The sequence below is a fragment of the Diuraphis noxia genome, unplaced genomic scaffold (assembly GCF_037042655.1).
Source record: "Diuraphis noxia isolate RWA-SAM2 unplaced genomic scaffold, SU_Dnox_SAM2 contig0003, whole genome shotgun sequence".
Taxonomy (NCBI): domain Eukaryota; kingdom Metazoa; phylum Arthropoda; class Insecta; order Hemiptera; family Aphididae; genus Diuraphis; species Diuraphis noxia.
In genome coordinates, this window is record NW_028301713.1 from 15,665,490 (window position 1) to 15,688,092 (window position 22,603).

Sequence of the window (22,603 nt, forward strand, 5' to 3'; positions counted from 1 at the left end):
ACACCTCCACCACAAAACGAGGGCTTATGCTAAATAAGACCTCTAACTGTTGTCTTACGACTAATATTCGGTATCCATACTGTACAAATATTTTTTTTTTATTACTCTGGTGGTACAATTATTTCTTATGCTATGTTAGTATAGTATTATCATTTTTTTTTTTTTTTTTTACAATTACATATATATATTCGTACAGCGAAATTCATTATTAATAAATATTACAAAAAATTTTTTTTTTTTTTTTTTAAATATTACATGTATTAAAATAGTAAGTTAGCGTATTCCTACTGTCAGCATAGCCATCAATCTATTAATTACTACATCCCTTAACCCTAGAAACCCATACAATAGCATACATGGTGCTTTATCAGCCATGCTCCTTAATTTTGAAAAATGTATGAAACTGCACAGGTGTGCATTAATTAAATCGATTTGATCCTCAGTAAAAGGATCCCCTAGATCTCTGTTGGTGGTGCTTATGTGTCCCCTTAAACAGGACGGGTTTCGGTATCGGTACGGGTCTGTTGGCACTACATGATATTCTTGGTTTAATGTGAACTTCAGTTGCTCTACGAACTGCTCTAGTAATGCTCTGTTAATGACTATCGTGCTGCTCATTGTTTTTGTGTGTTTCTCTAGAATGGTAAGGTATATTATACTACACTATAATAAAATTCCTTTTTTATAAGCTGGTTACCTCTACTCTAGGCACTATTATCCTATGACTATGATATCTACGATTATTATATATTTTAAATAACTTGTAAGTTATTATTAAACCTAATATTATACTTAATATAATGATTATTTTTGTATGCATACCACTCGTCGTTTCTAATATGTTCCTATCTTTTTCCTCTTGGACTGCGCTTTCCAACTCCTCGATTGTCTTGGAGAAATCGCTAATGTCGTTTAACTTGACTACTGGATGTTGGTGGGTAAGTAAACTGTCGAGCTTAGCACTGGGTAGTAACGGAATTTTAGCACTAGTTGGTATGTTCACCGGAGGAATGAAGTCGAGATACTGAATAGACTTCAGATGTCGGTTAGGTGTTAATACTACCTGCGGTGTGTGTGCCTTGCAATGTTCGTCTAAAGTTATTATACCCACACCCCTTAATTGTATATTCTTAGCGTTATCCCACCGATCGCAAGTGACAGCTACATTGTCTAACGTGTTTATTATATAAATCCACTTATTATGATATTTTAACTTATGGTAGACGCTACGCGATAATTCTAAGTATTTTATTGCACAGGTTGACGGTACCACCGTTGGTTTCATGAATAATTCAATTTCACAAGGTAGTCCCGCGGATCCTATACGTAATGGTTGGGTTTCGGGGCACATAGTTATGCTGGTATCCCGACAATTGAGCGAAAGAAAAAGAGCGAATACAAAATGACCGAATAAAAATATGAGCGAAAAAAATATTATATTATAATATAATTAAAATAAGTGACTAGTGAGTGGTAAATTTATATTCAATTAGCAATTGGTGTAGATCATCGAGAATTTGGGGATTAGGTGGAGCTAAGCAATTTTTTTGTCTCGTTCTTTGAATTGTACGTTTCAAGTATGCGATCTGTGGAAGTGCACTAAAAACAATTGGAACTACAGAAGATGACAACTCACTTATTATAATTCCAGGATTATCTTGAGTTTCAACGGCACGCTTTTTAATATTTTCGACTACTACTTTCGCTTGATTTTTATAATTATATCGGCAACGTGATTATGATTCGAAAGGCCTTTAAAAATTTTTTTGTATTTTAAATTCAAACAACTGTACATAGTTTGTCTATGCATCGCCAATATTCGACATCTTTATGTATTTTTTCTTTCCGAAATAAGAAATTATTTAACTGTAGAAGAAGTTTTCCTTGTTGTAACTGAATATACTGCATTTTTATACACGTTAAATACAACATTAATATAAGAACTCTGGCGGACGACTAAAATGACAAATTCGACTTAGGTACGAGTGTACTACACTACGAAGATAGTGACTCAGATAAGACAAATGATCATAAACGTTATCTTATCGAATCGTTATAATATTCGTACTAGCACGGAGGGCTAGTATTCGTATAAAATGTTTAAAGACGAAAATATATATAACGTATATAATAATATATAAAGGGTGATCCTTTTATCAAACAACACACATTATTTCAAAAACCTGTACCTATATAATATTATTTTTTTCGCTCTAAATGTTTTCGCTCATATTTTTAATCACTCATTTTGTATTCGCTCTTTTTCATTCGCTCATTCACGTTCGCTCGATTTCTTTCGCTCAAATGTCGTAGAACCAGTTATGCTTGCTAGTTCTTTACATTTCATTAAATGTGTTACGGAAATCGTTAGATAGTATTCGTGTGTTTTTGAAATGGCCATGTATTCGAATTCGGGTGTGAGATGCATATATAGTTTTTCCCTTCGTACTGGTAGTGGTATTATGTGGTATAGTGTCAGCTCTACTGGATTTAGTAATGGAATTATTAACTCGAATACGAGAGTTCCGTTCATATACACTATAGCCAATTTTGATGTTTTACTTAATTCATATAGTGATATAGAGTTTACATCGAATGGTAATTTTAACTGCCCGGGCAGACTTATTAGTATGTCCCGCAGTTGCATCCTTAGTTCTCTTGTGGTTATTATACCTGAATGTATTATACCATTCTGTGCTGCAGATATTATTTCGGGTAGAACACGATTCCGTACGGTCCTTATCAGCGTACGGAATCGTGCCCTTTTAAAGGCACACGATTCCGTACGTTTTGTACCCAAGATTTTAGTGCAATGTTGCCAGGTTTCCATAAAATTACGTATATATTTGACTTTTATAGTGTTTTACACTTTTACGTACGTTGTGCGTATTTGTAACATTGTAACTATAGTGAGGGCCCAAACAGAGTACAGACGATCGGATTTTGCCTACCGGTCGCCGTGTTCCTCCAAACGCAGTATGCCGGAGCCAACGCCAGGCGTACTTGGCGAACTGACCGATGCCGGCGAAAAACGGCATTTTCAGTTTACCATAATCGAACTCTATATATAAAAACCGGACGGTAAAATCCGGTCATCTGTTTAGTAACATGTTAAGGTTAACGTACCACAGCGATACAATCGTTATATATATCTATCAGATAAGTTTGTTGTATCATAATATACGATACCTATCTTATCTTAACTATCCCCGTTGAACGTTATACATTTTACCAAGTCGCCAGTCGCTTGTCGCCAGTCGGTAACTTTGTAAATGTGTTAAGTTGTAAAGTGCGGTGTGTTATACAAATCATATTTTTAAGTAGTCAATATGGAAATCAATAACGAAGTGAAGTTTATTTTTTCGGAAAAAGGAAAACCACTTGCATTACTTAATCGCTATAAATATCGGCTTATTCGAACACGAAAGGATGGTTATAAAAAATGGTTATGCATACAAAAATTTTGCTACGCTAGCATTGTGACGAACGGAAATTTACTCCATGAAACAGCAAATGATCATAAACACTCTGAAAACTCAGTCCAAAGTCTTGAAAGACAAGTTTTGAGAGAAAACTGTAAACGAAAGGCAAGTGGTTCTATTTCTGTCCGACCTATAAAAATAATTCGAACAGAACTTGTAAAAACTGTTAATTCAGAAATTGAACATAAAGATATACGGTCAATCAGAAAAGCTATGTACGACAAACGACGACAAATTTATCCGGCATTTCCAAAATCTGTTATAGAATCAATTGAACAACTTAAAAGTATGGAGAATTATGATGTACTTAAATTTAAAGGTGACCAATTTGTTTTTGTACCCGAAAACAAATTATTCGTTTGTATTACTACAAAGCAAAATCTGAGATGTATGGTTGATTCATCAGATTTTTTTGCCGATGGTACTTTTAATTATGCACCAAAGTATTACATTCAGCTTTATACAATTAATTGTTTACAAAATGGATTTTATATACCCGTGGCTTATTTTTTCTTGCCTGAAAAATCCAAACAAACTTACATTGATATGTGGACATTTCTTCAGGAATTAAGTGAAAAACTAATTTTCAAAAGACTTATTATTCGCAAGTTACATTTAGACTTTGAGATAAGCGCTCATGAAGCATGTAAAGAGGTATTCCCAAATGTGGAAATTCAAGCATGTCGATTTCATTTAGGGCAGTGTTGGTGGCGAAAAGTAATTACGCTTAAGACATATTATAAATATACACACAATAAAATGATAAAATTTAACGTATTGTATTAACTTTACAGATAAATTCTGAGCAGCAACTCCGAACATCATATACAAACGACGATGAGTTAGGAAAATGGTTAAAACTATTTTTCGGGTTGCCATTCGTACCACCACATGACATCGAAAATGCATTCGTTGAACTTGTATCTATATGTCCAAATATAGATATAGGATGCTTATTTTCTGATTACATATTGCATACTTACGTAGAAAATGATTGTTTATTTCCACCAGCAATTTGGGCTCAAGAGCCGTCAGAAAATCCTCGGTAATACTGTTATAACTATATATAAGGTGTAAAACTATTGATATAAAAAATTAATATCTATAACGTTTTGTTTTCATATTTTTTTTTTTAGTACAACAAATGGATCGGAAAGTTTCCATAGGACATATAATGCACAGTTTCATAGTCCACACCCTTCTATTCATTTGGTTATATCAGTTCTAAAGGAAACACAAGAAGAGACTTGCACAAAAATAAAATCAGTATCTAAAGGACGTTTTAATCAAATGGCCTTAGCCGACAAACAACGTTTATACCACACAATTGACGAATATAAAGAATATTTAACTCACAAAAATATAATCAAATATTTGTCAAATATTTGTAACAAGTATCAAGGTATCAAATTATAATTATTATTTTACATATTTTTTTATACAACTTATACTTTATATATTTTTACATATTTTTTTATTTGACAAACTTTCATCAACTTTTTTAAATGACAAATTGAAAATAAATATAATAAATGGCAACATTGCACATAAAATCGTACGGAATCGTGTTGTTTTTGGGGTCATTTTGAGAATCCATTGTTTGATCAAAATCGTACGGAATCGTGTTCCCAAAAAGGTAAAACGTACGGAATCGTGCTTTACCGATTATTTCACCTACCATGTCCGTTTCGAATACTAATTGTTGGAGTAACAATAACAATGTTGTTATTAAATTCGTTATTGTCGTCCGTATTTCTAACATATCTACCTGATACCATACACGTCTTAAACTGGTTTCAAGATTGTTACACGTTATATTTAAGCTTTTTATTTGGATTTCCATTCCTTGTGCGTCTTTAAATGCACTATTGGTTAATTTTAATATGCTAGTTTGTTTATCAACTATTTTTAACATGCCTACTCTACTATTTTGAAGCTCCCTTATTTGCGTATTATACATTTCCCCATCCTCGTCGTCTAACGTTCCGAATAACGTTTTCTGTATGTGTCCTACCATATTAATTAGTCCCCTTTTTTCGCGTTTATTTATTTCTTCCACGTCTATGGACTGTAACATGTTGGACCTTTTTCTATTAATTTCTTGTAACAATGACGCGGAGGTTAATGCAAAGTTACCGCACGTAGTATTAAATATTTCAGGATGCTCCTTTTGTAGATTTTCGCATATGTTAACTGTTTTGTTATAAAAATTAATGGTTTCTACATGCCTATTATTATAATTATCTAAATTAATATATATTAATAATTTCCAATCCGAATTGGTTAACCTTAGTGAACCTCGATTCTCGAAGTAGATCCCACTCTCGTGCGGAATCGTTGAAACATTATATGACGAATTTTGCGATTGAACGGCTTGGAAAGCTCCTATCACTATTATAAACCTATAATTAAATTATATTAATGTACAGTAAACTAATTATTATTATTCTTTAAATAATTTAACATGATTTTTATGCAGAGTAGCTATTCGTTTTTCCTTTTGTATTTTTACATTATAGTCTAATACTTTTATTACCGGATACGGTCCCACCCATATTGGTGTCAGCTTATGCTTTCTAGCATGGTCAAGTATTAATACGCTATCTCCTACATGTATATTCTGTTCATTCTGTCCTTTATCATAGTATTCTTTTGTTTTATGTTTCGTCTTTATAAGCAGTTCTCTTGCAAGTTCATGTGCTGCTTGCATTTTTTGTTTCATTTCATATGCATAATTATCATATGTATAACAAGGTTCGGTTCGCCTTTGCAAGGGTGATGGTAATTCTACGGGGTTTCCATATAATAATTCGTATGGTTGGAAGTTGGTACTTTCATGTACAGCTGAATTATATGCAAATGTTACAAATGGCAGGTGCTCGCACCAATTTTGTGCGTGCTTATCTATTGTATGCCTAAGCATTTCTTTTATTACCTTATGAGCCCGTTCGAGAGCCCCGTTCGTTTGTGGTCGATATACACTAGACATCATTTTATTAATCTTAAGAATTTTACATACTTCCGTGAATATTTCACCTACAAATTCGGGACCGTTATCAGTTAATATATTCATAGGTATCCCATGAATACATACGAAATTAGTAACAAATGCCTTAGCCATTGTGTTAGCTGTATGGTCCTCTAAAGGTATTGTTAATAAGAATTTTGTTAGGTCATCTTGAATAGTTAATATATAAGAGTTATTCCTATAAGATGTGGGTAGTTTACCTACTATGTCTAGAAATATCTTTTGAAAAGGTTTTGTCGATGTCGTAGTGATTGCCATTGGTAATTTAATATTTTTAGAATTTTTATTCTTTTGACATGATTCGCATTTTTCTATATACTGTCGTACGTCCTTCCTCATTCCCTTCCATTGTATTTGTGTTCGTATTCTTTTTAACGTTTTTGTCATACCTAAATGACCTCCCAGAAGTGAATCGTGATATAACTTAATTACATCTATTTTGTCCTGGCTACTCATTACAGTTTCAGAATATATTAAAACGTTTATAGGTGTACTTTTAAATATGTATCTATACATGGCTCTTACTTGTGCCCAATTTAATTTATCTTTCGTATAATTTATTTCATTTTTAAGTATTGTCAGTTTATTTATCCGATTACTTTCACAAAACTGTCTTAGCTTTATTAACGTGTTATATATATTTTCGTAAGTAGGTACGTCGCTATCATTTTCCTTAGTTACTAAACAAATTAATTTGTCTTTTTCTATATACGCTATATCCCCGATAATGGTATTAATATTAGTTAGGTCAACCTCTCTAGTTATGGTTTGGATTAATTCGTTGGTTATTATTTTATCCTTAGGTATATCTATCACTACTATTGAATCCCTAGGTGCATTTGCTATTTGTCCACTTATTTCTTTTATTCGAGTATTTATAATTATTTTAGAATTAAACTGTTCCCAAAATTTATCGTATGTGGTTGTAGTTTCAATTAAGTTAATTTCTTTTATTCTACTTAATGCATCCGCATTTAAATTAGTTTTACCACTTTTATATTGAATTTCATAATCGAACTCGTCTAACTTTATTCGCCATCGAAGTAGTCTACTGCCTGGGTCCTTGACACTAAATAACCATGTTAATGGCTTATGGTCGGTTATGATTGTAAATTTTCGTCCATAAACGTATGGTCGGAATTGTTTAACACCAAACATAATAGCTACTAGTTCTTTTTCGGTTGTTGAATAATTTATTTCAGCTTTATTGAGTGTACGTGATACGTAAGCGATAGGTAAGTCGGCCGGTATAACACCTTGGCTGAGAACACATCCTACCGCGTAATTACTAGCGTCGCACGTAATAATAAATGGTTTTTCGAAATCCGGATATTGCAATAGTGGTTCGTTACATAGTATACTTTTTAATTTTTCAAAAGCCTCTTGACACTCCGGTGTCCATATAAATTCTATTCCCTTTCTTAATAGATTTGTTATTGGTTTAGCGATTTTTCCATAGTCAGGTACAAAGTTTCTATAGTAACCTGTTAATCCGAGAAACGATTTTATTTCTTTTACCGTTGTGGGTGTAGGGAATGTTTTAACACTTTTAATTTTTCGTTCGTCGGGTTGTACACCTTTTTCTGTTAATTTATGTCCCAAATAGATTACTTCCTTTCTTAAAAATTCACATTTTATAGGTTGTAATTTTAAATTATGTGTACGTAATCGAGAAAACACCTCTCTAATTCGTTTGTCATGCTCACGTAAATCAGTGGAAAAAATTATAATGTCATCCAAATATACTAAACATTTTAAACCGATTAAATTACAAAGTACATTATTCATTAATCGTTGAAATGTGGGAGGACTGTTTTTTAATCCCATGGGTAACTAGCCATACAAACTAGTATATTGCCAATGCCCTATGTCACTACTAAAGGCTGTTTTAACCCGTGACTCTTTATTTAACGAAATTTGATGAAAACCTTGAGCAAGGTCGAGTATAGAAAAGTATTTAGACCTACCTAGTCGATCTAATACGTCTTGTATTTGTGGTAATGGCATTTTGTCACCTACTGTAATATTATTTAATTTTCGAAAATCCACTACTAAACGAAATTTAGGTTTTCCTGATACGTCTATTTTTTTCGGAACTAAAAGTATAGGACTATTCCATGGACTACTGCTTGGTTCTATTATACCGTCGCTTTCCATTTGTTTTATTTGTTTTGTTATTTCGTCCCTTTGGCTATGTGGTAACCTATACTGTCTCTGATATATGGGAGGTTCTCCCCCCGGAGTTCTTATCTCATGCTCTATGGACGTTGTATAAGTTAACTTATCCCCTTCTAAATGAAATATGTCCATAAAGTCTATACACACTTGTTCAACACTACGGGCCTCTTCTGAATTTAAATGTTCAGTACGTAATTCATTTTTTAATTTTTGTACCCTTTCTGAATAGTTTGACAAGTTTTCGTTTTTATTAGTGTTTATATACATGACTGACTCCTCTCTATAAATTTCATATTTTATTTGACTTAGCGACACCGGTTGTATTATTTTTTCCTCATCAGATATGTTTATGACGTTTACTAGCACGCGCCCGTCCTTCACTGTATTTATTACGTTGCCCAAGAACACTTGCTCTTGCAGCTCCTCCTGATGAATAGTTATTACTTCATTATCTTCAACCGTGCCGGCGTCAACACCTACAGCCATTATGTATTCTACCCGCGGAGGTATTCTTATGCGATTTCCTAATGTTAACGTGTGCGTACCACAGCCGTATGGCATATGTATTGTGGTATTTTGCAATTGAAAGAACGGTCTACCTAATATACCTGCTTTAATAAGTGGCATATCATTTTTTACTATATAAAATTTTACTTTCTTAAAAGTTTCGGTTCCTATTTCAATCGGTATCTCGACTATACCTATGGTAGTTTCTAGCGTACTACTTATACCTCTTAAAGAAATTGTTTCACCTGGTATTAACTTTGTGTCCGATGTTAACTCGGATAATCGAATTATATTTACGCTACTACCTGTATCTACTAAAAATTCTATCGGATTATTCATAAAATGTTTGGACCTACTTTTAATATGTTGATTTTCCATTGCTACCGTTATTTGTTTTATATCATATATTTCCCTTAAATCCTCAACCACAGAGGGACTTTCTATTCCTGCGGTCGGGTTTCGTTTCCCGAATTGGAATTTTCTCCTTTATCACGTTTATCTTTATTTTTCTTTTTATAACATTTATCTATAGTGTGCCCCTTTTTTGAGCAATATGTGCATATTAAATATGTATTTGCTGTAGGTTTATTTGTACTAAATTTACCACCCTCATTTTTAGGACTTCCCTTTTTAAACCTACAATCTCTAGCATAATGCCCGTATTTTCCGCATACATGACAATTACCTTTATTGTATTTTTGCGCTTCCCCTTTAGCCTTATTATTAAAATTATTTTTTAATTCGCTTGGGGTTATATTTTTATCTTCAATTATTGCAATTTGTATTGCCTGCTCTAATGTGGAGGGATTTTTACTTTTTACCATTACTTTTATTTTATCATTAATCCCTTCCAAAAATACTAATAACGCCTGTTCCCTTATATTGGTTTTAACGGCGAGAGCATCACTCGTGCTCTTTCCCTGGGTGCTACCTTCTGATACCGCTTGTACCAGATTACGTATTCTAGTGGCATACTCTATTAACGATTCCTTATAACGTTGTTTCGCGCTAAATAATTCTATCTGTAGGTATGCCGCGTTTATAGGTTTATCATACGTGTTTTTTAACAAAGTTTTTAGCATTCCCCAGCTGGTGATTTCCTCATATCTTATCACCTCGTAAGCTTGCCCTTTTATTCTAGTTAAGATAGTTCTCAACATTATGTCCTTATTAGCTACCGGAGTTATTTCCGATACTAACTCGCATGCATTTATAAAAAATATTAATTTTTCATCGATACCCCCACTAAATTCGGGTACCATACGCGTTACATGCTCCACGGTTTTATCGAGCCCCATAGAGCAAGCTGATAGTGTGGTGTCTGTGGACAGTGTTGTCCCAGCGTTACTATTGTCTCCTAACATTTTTTCACTTGTCGGAGTACCCACCACAATCTCAAAAACCTGTGCTTTGGATAATTCTACTTTCGTAGGACTATCGTCTAACGTTATATTTAAACTACTACGTTTTTTCGGACTATCTGACATATGAGTTACGCTTACCAACTATTGTACATTACTGAATTTTTCATTGAATTGATGTCGACACTTCTAGAACTCGCTGGTCCACGGCAGATGTTTTGAATTTATTCTTGAGAAGTTGATCAGATTTCCCTTGAATGATTCGGGTAGAAATCTTCGTCGTGTTGATACGATGTTTGTAAAGATCCCTGGTTTCGGCACCAAATTTTTTCTGTTGCGAACCAGTTATGGAGCTCGGTTGACAAGGGTCGAATCAAATGAATTTAACACAGTAGTCAATTTAAATATTATTATAGATTTATTGACAGATTAGTATTTTTAACAAGTTTATTCTAAACACTCAGAGTAATGTACAACTTAAGACAAATATCTCTAGCATGAATACTGTCAACTAGTCGTCACGCAGAAATAGTGTGTTGAGATCGCCCTACGAGCGTCTTTATATAGGAAAGACAACAGTCAGAATGCATTGTCTTTCTACAAGGTCCCACTTGAGTATTCGCAGTGGGCTTTTCGATATACTTTTAGAAACTAACTTTTCCTTGTGTTCATTACGTGATACATTTGTACATGTACAACACGTACATCCTGTGAATACTTTCTAAACAATATATGTGTGGTCTCAGACCTTGTGGCCATTGCAACAACATCATGAATTTGTTTTGCTGGTCTCAATTATATTTCTAGCTTTGGTTCTGATTTTTTTGAATGTTATTATTATTGTGCATTAGGGGCTGCACAAAGAAAGCCCGACACGGCGGAATACGCGTACGCGTGTGTGTGCGAACGGGTGACAACACGCAACCCGCCGTGCGTTCGATTGTCTTGTCGATCCTGTAACCTGGTAGAGAGTGGACTGTATAAAGAGATAAAAAAAGGCTAATAAGGACGAGGAGGCTGGATTACTCCTATAACAATAAGATGATTGTATAATATGATATGATATAATATAATATATATAATATAATATAATATGATGAGCGACGGCACCCTAACACAAATATAAAACTAGAATTTGACGACTGATAATATATATAAATTTATTGCGTCGGTTCTGCAAATAAGTACTCTTATATTCTAGGGTTAGTAAAAAGGGGGCGCACGATCACAAGTCGATCGGCGGAAAAACGATGAAATACACAAAAAAATAATACACAATTACAACGTCGAATAATAAATCGACAACCAAACAATAACAAAATAATAATTCGCGTGTACGACCTGATAACCAGTGATGTTGATGTTGATGACGTGATAACTGGTCGATGATAACCGTCGGTGACGTTGATTGGAGCTGCGACAATTGCTTCAATGTCGATCCCGACGAAACGGGTCAACGACAATATGTCCGGATGTGACTTAGTTCACTCGAGCAGAATGGACGGAACAAAACAACATACAAACCTCCGGACGACGCGTGCTCGTATAGCAAATAACGGTCGCGAACTCGACGACGCGAACCGTTGCGCGTGGGCGTCCGTTGTCACGGCGTAGACCGCGGCACAAGTGACAAAAGGTTGAATACGTTTTAACGTGTTCGCACGGCGAACTCGACGTCGTGGGCGACAAACTGAAAGGGGTGCACTACATGGGTCGCGCTGCGTAGAAACGGACGGGCGACGATACAAAATACAATAGGCCGGGTGGCAAGCGAGCCAAAAAAAAACACTACGACCGCGAACGCGACAGGACGCGAAACGCCGATCAGCTCGGATGAGCTCAGACGGCCAAAACAATGGCGGAGCAAAAACGGCGACGAGACACCGGATCGTAGACCAGTCCCGCTGACGGTAGAAAAGCAACAACACCATACGGTGGCGGCCGGCGGGGCACCGGCGACGGCTAGCTCGGTCGCGGCGATATCGGGGGTCCAAAGGTTGGATTGCGCGTTGCGGCGGCGACAATGCTCCGGTGTGACAACATTACGGCATGCAATTACTTGCGGCATGACCGCGCGAAATTAAAAATACTTTGTATCCAACAATTATTTTTTAAATTTTCTAAATGCCTTCATATTTTCTTTCGTTATATTGCCGCATTCTGTGTTCAACCACGGAACAGTTGATCTTTTTCTTTTGTATTGTGTTTTACCTATTGCTGAGTGAGCGGAGAGAATTATAGCATTGGTAAATGTTGCGATATTGTCATTAATATGAGAAAGAAATGATTGTTATTATTTTTACTTAATTTTAAAACGAAAGTCCAGCATTGAAATTGTTGAATACAGTTTTCTATAATAACTAATTTATTATTATTATATATATTTTTCTAGACAATTTAAGTACGTATATTTTGTTTTGATTATTTTTTTCTGTTTGAGATTTAAATATTGTATTTGTATTTATTATTTCATAAATTAGCTCCAATGTCAATTTAATTTATAGATAAATAAAATCTAAATACCATAGGTTAGGTTAGGTTTTAACTGTGTATTATTGCATAAAAATCGGTGGAGCTAATGAACGTGTATCATCGCAGATGTTAGTTCTTCGATTAATTTTCGTTTGCGAGCAAGTGTTTTTTGATCAATTGGCACGTATTAAAATCGAAGTTCAGAAACATTAGAGTTCCTACAATATTATATTGTTAGTAAAATATTTTTTATAACGCCAGCATCGTCAGTTAAGTTTTCCATAACGTTTAAAGCGTTGACAAGCGACCTTTTTCCGTCAACCGGGGGGGGGGGGGGTAAAGTGCATAGAACCCAAAAGTGACGGGTGGTAGAGTGTAAATTTCAAAAAGTACCTAGTGGTAATGTGGAAATCCCGGAAAGTGCTAAGCGTGTTACGCTTGCTCAACCAGGTACCGAAATCAATACTACGGTCCTTACAAAACATACATTTTTGCAGATTGCATCTTATATTTTTCACGTCATCTCTAATGATCCGTTCTGTATGTTTCCAATAATGCCCTTCACTCTAACCTTAATTTACCCATCGTCACTGAATTAGTCATGCTTCACTATAAACGATTTAATAGCAAGCTGATCCATAATCTAACTTCCCTTGTCGTCCAACCGTCACAGAAAACCCCCATAAAAAACTAAAAAGACAATGGTGTCGTGACCTGATTATCTAAAAAATTGCATTACTACTAATCTATAACTTAAGGTTGTTATACCAAAATAAAATAATATTTCTTTCATTAAATTGTTTTCGTAGAATAGTATGGTTGTTGCATGGATATCTGCATTATCTTTCTATCTATCTATATATATATATTATATATATTACATATAAATATCTTGTCAACTAAATATTATTTATAATTTTCTAATATTTTATAGAAACATTTGACGAAAAAAAAAAAAATCAATTTATAGGTATGTAATTTTTGTGTTTTAGATTCTGAACGAAGTGATGAATGTATTGATTTTACAATGATGTGTGTTTGTTTTTTTTGTGTCTGTGTACAGCATAACAAGTTGAAATAATGCATCGATTTCCGACTTTGGGGGTGGTTTCCGATGTAAAGTTGAATATCCTTGGTGCATAATAAAGGTCAAAAGTAAACATTTTCCAACAGTTTTCAAATAAATCGAGAAAAATAAAAAAACGGGAATTTTTACGCAAAATCAGTTTTCGATCAAATCGATTTTTTAAATGGTTGTAATTCAAAAACTAATCACTGTAAATACTTGAAATTTTCACCAATTATTTATGTTAGTGTTATATATATACAGTTTAATTTTCAAAAAATTTTTTTTGAGTTATTTGTAGACCACTGATATTTTCAATTTTTTTGAAGTGTCGGTAAAAAAATGTTGGACGACCAAAAAAACTTGAAAATTAAATACAAGGTTCCTTATGAGTTGTTTTTATTGTAGCTAAAAAAAATTAAAAATCGTAAGTCACAATTTTTTTTAATAAGCGTTTATAGTTCAAAATTTTACGAAATCTGTCGAAAACGCGAAAATTTGCAAGTAATTTTGATGTTGAAAAATCATAACATTTTTTGCGTTTATAACTAAGGATTAAAAATACAACACTAAGTTTTCCATAAGTTTTCCTTCAAGTAGCTATAGAGAAAACTCGAAGCATCATTATAGGAAAGATTTTAAGTGTGTTTGAATTTAAAATTTTTACGAAATAGCGTAACGATAACGATTTATCCTCAAACGATTTTAAACATTTGTTATTATTCAAAAAGTATAAGTCATAGATACTTTAAAATTTTTACCAGTTATTTAGATTGGCATTTTCTTTACATGATTTAATTTTCAAAATATTTTGACTTTTTTTGAGGTATTTATAGACAACTGAAATTTTCTATTTTTTTGAAAATTTTTTTTTGAAGTGTCGATAAAATTTGTATGGCACTATCAAAAGACTTTAAATTTTAATACAAAGTTCCTCATAATTTATTCTTATAGTGATTAAAAAATTATAAAAATAAATAGGCACAATTTTTTTTAATTAGCATTTGAATTTCAAATATTGACTTAATACGTAAAAATTACGGCAATTTTCAAATTATCTTAGATCGAAATTCATAAAAGTTTTTCTTTTTAATTCTAAGATTTGAGAATTTAATACAAGGCTCATAATATATTTTTACAATAGCAGTAGAAAAATAAAATAAATGTATAGCCACATTTTTTTTTACATGTATTCAAATTTTAATTTTGACAACATACGTAAAAATCACAAAAATTCGTAAATTATTTTATCCTAGAAATTCATAAAAAATTTTCCTTTTATACCTAAGATTTGAAAATTTAATACAAGGCTCCTAATATATTTTTACAATAGCATTTGAAAAATAAAAGAAATATATAGACACGAATTTTTTTTATAAGCATTTACAGTTCAAATTTTGACTAAATACATAAAAATTACGGCAATGTTCAAATTATCTTAGATCGAAATTCATAAAAGTTTTTCTTTTTAATTCTAAGATTTGAAAATTTAATACAAGGCTCCTAGAATATTTTTACAATAGTAGTTGAAAAATACAAGAAATGTATAGTCACATTTTTTTTTTTACAAACATTTAAATTTAAATTTTGACAACATACGTAAAAATCACGAAAATTCGCAAATTATTATAAGCTAGTAATTCATAAAAAATGTTATTTTTAAATCTAATTTAATGCAAGATTCCTTACAAATTTGTCAATCTTTATCACAAAAAAAATTTCCACCGGAAATTCAAATTAAATTTTTATTAGCATTTGAAGTTCAAATATTGACAAAAATTCGTCAAAACCATGAATATTTGCAAATTATTTTGTAGTTCAAAATTCATAATATTGTTTGTATTTATATCTAAGGTTATAAAATTCAACACTATGTTTTCCATAAGTTTTGCTTCAAATAGCTATAGAGAAAATTTGAAGCGTCATTATAGGAAAAATGTTTTGAGCGTTTGAGTTTTAAATTTTTATGAAATCGCGTAATGATAACGATTTATCCTCAAACCAGGTATTCGTATATCTATTGTAATATAAGGTATTATGAATTATGATAACTACACTAATTGATTAACCATGCCTTATGCAAAATGCGTCTTAATTGAAAAATAAAATATTTGTTTCAAAATAGAATATATGACAATATTTAAATATAATATAATATCCTAGACTGACAAATCATCTCCGTTCAGAATCGTTTTTCGAATACAATGATACCTATCATTGCATTTAAATTTAATCCTATCCATTACAGAAACCTACTGTACAGCAGAGCGACATCCACGACTTAACCGCTTTTTTTTTACATCGCATTACATACTTGTGTGAAATCTCGTACGAAAAGTCCGAGGACAAAAATTCCTTTTGAAAAAATGTCCAAAACACATTCATATTGTCAGAAAGTCCAAAAATATAAATTATCATTTATAAAAATAAAAACATTTTTTAAACAATTATTTATATATTTCCTTATTAAATACACTTATTTCATTTGATAATTATTTCTAATGCCTATAAAATTACAATTATCAAGTCCAAAAAGTTGAAATGTCAATACATAACATTATATTTTCTTATTATTAATAGAAACATCGATCGATAATAATTAAAAATATATTTTTTTTTTCTTAAGCAAAGACATACAATATTTAAAAATATTTCTATATTGTCAATTCATCCTTAGTATTTATTATTATTTTTTTTATTAATTATATTTGGCATCATCAACGAGGTTATTAGCCATCGTTACATTTTTTTGAATTTGCATTTAATTGCTTATCAGTTGACGCAATTCTGTTGTGTTGACAAAATTAAAAAGTCTTTGTTCGTCTCAGGAGTTGGTGCTAGCATCTCGTATAGTGTCTCCGGAAGTTACAGTTCGAAGAACCTTTCAATGAATTGTCGACATTTTGTCAGTACATGCTTGACTGTAATGATTGTTCCGCAAGTTGGGCATGATGTATCCGTGAGTCATGCGGGTGTGGCCTATTCATAGGCGAACGAGTATTACCTCGTCCCTTCTGGACATCTCGAATGGTTTGTGCCATGATAATATTATAGAATGTTTCATTTATCTGAACTGATTGTTGTTACATTTAGCCCAGAAGTTTTGCTATTCATGCATGTACTTGAATTTGGTTGATTTTATCAAGTCTCAGTCAGATAATATGTGGGGACATACTTCGAAAGCGAAGGTACCTTTTGTGTCTTTTGCTATTAGGTCTGCTTCTTCGTTATTTATTATACCGACGTGTCCCGTGATCCACGAAAGCGATATACTGATTTTGCATTCATTGAGTTCATAAATTATTTGCAGATAACTGAATGCGACGTATTTAAATTGCAAATGCTTATTAGATTGCTTAAAGAATCGGATATTATTAGATATTTCTTATCGTTAGTATAGTGAATGATTTAAATGGCTGTGAGTATCGCTAGGGCTTCTACGGTAAAAATAGTTTATACCTTATTTGTTTTTAATTGTATGTTTAAACAATTTGATATCACGGCTAATCCTGACCTTTGCTCGATTTTCGACGCGTCAGGATATCACTGTATAATTGCAGTAGTTCGAAATGAAGACCTTTATAAATATTTTTATCTGTAGTATTTTTGTCTTGTAATGATATGCTTAGGTCTATTATATTTTTATTAAAGCGCCAAGGGGGTACTTTTAATACAGTGCTTAAAATTTTATTGTTGATTAAGGTTTCGATTTTTATAATGGTCTGAGATGAGATGAATTAATTGGGTTTGCCTGGTAGCTGTTTTTAATGATTTTATTGTACACTGGATTTTTTTGACGTTTGGCTATTTTTATTATGTACTGGGTTGGATCGGATCCCCATTAAGTGTGAGCTAATGTTTTTAATATTTTAATTGATTTTAGCGTATGGATTTTTAATTGTTTGATGTGTTAGTACCAGTTGAATTTTTTTTATCAAATGTTAAGCCTAGAATTTTAACAATTTCGCAGTAGTCAAGTGTTGTATTTTCAAATTGAATTATCGATTTGGCTATTTTTCTTTGACGGATGAACAGTATATATTTCGTTTTGTTTGGGGAAAGTTTCGAGCCTCCATTTTCTTAACTTATCGAGTGTAAGTTTAATTTGGTTTATTATTGAATTTATATTTTTTCCTTTGCAATAAATCAGTGCACCGTCAGCGAAAAGTGTTATCACTATAGGTGGAGGGACTTGAGTTGATATTTCATTAATCGAAAGGAGGTATAATGTTAATGCTAATTGATTATCTTATACTACGCCATTTTGGTTTGAGAACGGTTGAGATAATGTATTTTTAATTTTAATTTTAAAGGTTCTATTCGTAAAAAATGTGATTTTTTGTAAATTTGAGCATTTTTCCATGGATGTCAAATTGTTGTATAATTTTTAGCCTCTGTATCTCCAACCGGTGTCGTATGCTTTTTTTAGATCAAGGCTAACAATTAGTATTATATTTTGTTTGTTAATTAATGCGTCAATGATATCAGTGTGTAACCTTACTAGTATATCGTTAGGGGATCTATTTTTATAAAAGCCGCGTTGATGTGGTGACACTAATATATGTTTTTCAAGATACCATATGACTATATTTTCTATTATTCAACTCATAGTGTTCAGCAATGATATTGGGTGGTAAACTTCGGTGGTGTGCAGGATTTCACAATCTTTCGGATTTAATACTATTTAATTTGAATTTTTCTCCTAGTGACCTAGTTTATTAGTTATGTCGAATGGTACCGTAACTATATCGCCATCATTAATTAGTATCTTAATTTGCTGTGAGAGCGTACCTTTGGATTTTATAATTTTGCTCCATTACTCATTGGAGCTAGACTGAGATGAAATAGATCTAGTGATATTACACCATGGATTTGTATTGCTGGTCTCAAGTATATTTCTAGGTTTGGCTCTGATTTTTTTCAATGTTATTAGATCGCCTATGTTATTATTATTTTTTAAATTTTCTAAATGCCTTCATATTTTTTTTCGCTATATTGTCGCATTCTGCGTTCAACCACGGAACGGTTGATCTTTTTCTTTTGTATTGTGTTTTACCTATTGCTGTGTGAGCGGAGAGAATTATAGCATTGGTAAATGTTGCGATATTGTCATTAATATTAGAAAGAAATGGTTGTTATTATTATTACTTAATTTTAAAACGAAAGTCCAGCAATGAAATTGTTGAATACAGTATTCTATAGTAACTAATTTATTATTATTGTATATATTTTTCTAGAAACGTTGGGTACGTATATTTTTGTTTTGATTATTCATATTTTATTCATAATTATTCATTCTTATCACCTATACCCTTCAAAAGTGAAGCATATTAAAATAAATGTCAACGTTATTTTTAAAAATACTCGAAAATATGAACGTAGAAATATAATGATTGTCATACTATATAATATTATGAATGCAGTTCACATATCGTACGTAATTAATATTTTATACTGTTTCACTATCAGTATAGGTAGATAAAACCTGCAATGACAAACATCACTAACATTTAAAATTTAATATTATTTATTTATCAATGATTAATTGTATATTATGTATATTTTCTACAGCATTTGCTCGTGAGTATATTTTATGTTTATTGTCTTTTTGTATTTTCTCTTCTTTTGGAATGATATACACTGTTGGTAGTTTTTTCAGACTTGTTTTATCTTTATCACTGCATTTTATATGATTAAAATTACTAATAATATGCAACAACGTTTGCACAAGTAATTAAACTCGACAATGACTAAAATATTTCATACTTTAATTTTTTTCTAAAGTGATTAATAACTACGGACATTTGAATGGTTATTTTTATTACTTCATAGCCAATTTGTAAATTTTATTTTGAGAAAAATTTATCTTAGTAAAATGGTTGATTTTTTACAAATTTTTTAAATATAAGTATTCTTGTTAAGTAAATTACGATCTAGTTTATATTATGTATGAAATATTATAATTAAAAAAATATATAAATTGTAACTATTTAAAAATGTTCTTTTTTTTAAATATTGATTAGAACAAAAGTTATTTCATTTGTCAAATCCCCATGGGGCATCATGTAGATACAGTATTAGAATAGGTATCTTAAAAACGTCAACCGTTGAATGATTGATTTCTGAATTACTCAACCTAGTTTTCTCACTGTTAACTTCAATACATAAATAAAATTGTATACTAAGCATAATATTATTTTTACTCCGAGCTAAACTTAAATATGAAACAAAAAAAATGTTATCGAGATTTCATAAACCATACTGAAACGGCTCTTAAGACTAAACCTACTGATTTTTGGAAATTTGTTAAGAGCAATCGTGCTAATAGTTCTATTCCTAAGGAAATGTCCTACAACGAACTCACTTCTATTAATGCACTTATAAGGTCGCCAATATCTTTTCTGCCTACTTTTCTTCAGCTTATTCATCAAAGCCCGTAGACTTTCAAATGTTTTCAATTATCGACCTATTTCCATCCAATCTCATATTTCAAAAATATTTTAACATCTAGTCTTAAACGCCATTCAACAAACTGTAAACTCTATACTAGCTGAAAAACAGCGTGGCTTTCGCCCAAAACGGCTACCATCACATGCAATCTTGTATTCAATAATTATGTCTTCTACTCTTTTTATCATCGAACTCAAGTAGATGTAATCTACATTGATTTTCAAAAAGCTTTCGACTCGGTCAATCACAATGTACTTATACATATACTCAAAGAATCGGGGTTTGGCGAACATCTCCTATCTTGGTTTAGATCCTTTCTTAGTAAGATGTATCAATGGGCTTAAGTCTTTGATGTTAAGTCTTCTTTGTTCCTAGCTTCTTCGGGTGTCCGCCAAGGGATTTATCCGTCGCCAATATTGTTTTCATTATTTATAAATAACCTCAATCATGTGCTACAAAATTGTCAATTTCTTTGTTTTGCTGATGACATCAAAATATATCTCCACATAACCACGCCAGATGACTGCAAAAAACTTCAATCCGATCTGGATCGGTTTTCAAATAGTTCAACTCTTTAGGTCTATCACTCAATCTCAATAAATGCAAAACTATGACCTTCACTAGATCCCGTTCTCCCCATACTTCATCAACAATGCAATTGTTACTCGTGTTATGGATTGTGTCATGGATCTTGGCTACAAACTTAGCAGTAATATCGATCCAACTGCTCACATTGAGTACATATGTTGTAAAACTTTGAAAACTCTCGGTCTTGTCATGCGAATAATAATTAAGGACTTTCAGCTTGAATTGTCATTAAAAACGCTTTTCTGTGCGCTTGTGCGTCCCATTTTAGAATATGGGCCTGTAGTATGGGACCCTCATACTGCTGATAATGCAAAACAAATTGAGCATGTTCAGTGCCGGTTCTTACGCTATGCTAGTATCATACTTAAAATACCTTGTGCACCACATAACTATACACCAATTGGCATTCATCTAAGTATGGCCTCCTTGGCCGAACGTCGCAGTATCGCAGGTATTAAATTCCTTGCAGGTCTTTTAAATAATAGTATAGATTCTCCAGTCCTTCTCTCTAAAATATCCTTTAAAGTTCCATCTCATCCATCCCGCTCAAAGGCTCTCTTCTATAGTCCTGCACGCCACCACCAACTATATGGCTACTAATTTTTTACCCAAGTAACCTGAAAAATATGTATTTGAACATTGTTCTAGTGTTATGTTAGGTGTACAACCATTATCACTTTCCCCAGTGAATGATGTAGATGACAACGATAGACTCGATTCAGAGGTAGCATAATCTGAATTTTCATTAAGTTCTTCAATATTATGTTGGGCTGCTTCATCACGGTTATCATTGTTTAATAAATGAGTGTCGACATCTGATTCACAGTTCGAATGTATAGACGGTTTCATAAGATTTATTTTAACATTCATACGAAATGTCGTCCGAAACACACGAGCTGTTGGATTTCTAAAAAAGTTACGTTCATATAATTACATAGTACAGAAATTAAATTTATTTATTAAAAAATGAAAATATTTACCGATTGTATCCTCCTCTTTGTCTAAAAACTGAAAATGTATTTTCAATAACATCAGACGCCAATCGATTTGTCAGAAGGTAAGTATATCCTTGAATTTTTTGTTGGTTATAGAGCATTTCGATTGAATTTATGGTCCACAAGAGTCCATCAAATCACGGAGGTCTATCGTCTTGCCTACATTTGGTTTTCACTTTTTTTTAAGTTTTCGATCCAAGATTTTTTTAAAGTAAAAACTCCAATTGTTGATGACGCTCTTCGGATATTGCACATTTGTAAGGATTCTTGTCGAATAATGATTTACTATTCAAAACGTCTAATAAATTATTTAACTCTTTAATCATATCAAGTGTATTAGAAGCAGTATTCGATTTCAGTTGTTTAGACATTATCATTATGCAAGTTTCCATAGCGGTGGCCATCGAATTACTAAAGAGCTGCATAGCCAATTTACACGACATTAATTGAAACGGGCCGGGGTTCATATGACTGTC

The 22,603-nt window shown here is 32.3% G+C and overlaps 1 protein-coding gene across 1 annotated transcript; it reads left to right on the forward strand.

The window, feature by feature from the left end:
• Positions 1 to 2,740: 2,740 nt before the first annotated feature.
• LOC149056791 (uncharacterized) lies at positions 2,741 to 5,123 on the forward strand. Its single transcript, XM_089224296.1, has 3 exons — positions 2,741 to 4,199; positions 4,277 to 4,527; positions 4,619 to 5,123. Exons 1-3 carry the CDS (start codon positions 3,330 to 3,332, stop codon positions 4,896 to 4,898), a joined length of 1,401 nt encoding a protein of 466 aa, XP_089080422.1. The 5' UTR covers positions 2,741 to 3,329; the 3' UTR covers positions 4,899 to 5,123.
• The last annotated feature ends 17,480 nt before the right edge of the window (positions 5,124 to 22,603 follow it).

Coding starts and splice junctions, on each gene's coding strand:
- LOC149056791 (XM_089224296.1), top strand. CDS start 3,330: ATGGAAATCAATAACGAAGTGAAGTTTATTTTTTCGGAAAAAGGAAAA. Junction 4,200..4,276: donor GGCAGTGTTGGTGGCGAAAA/GTAATTACGCTT, acceptor TTAACTTTACAG/ATAAATTCTGAGCAGCAACT. Junction 4,528..4,618: donor GAGCCGTCAGAAAATCCTCG/GTAATACTGTTA, acceptor TTTTTTTTTTAG/TACAACAAATGGATCGGAAA.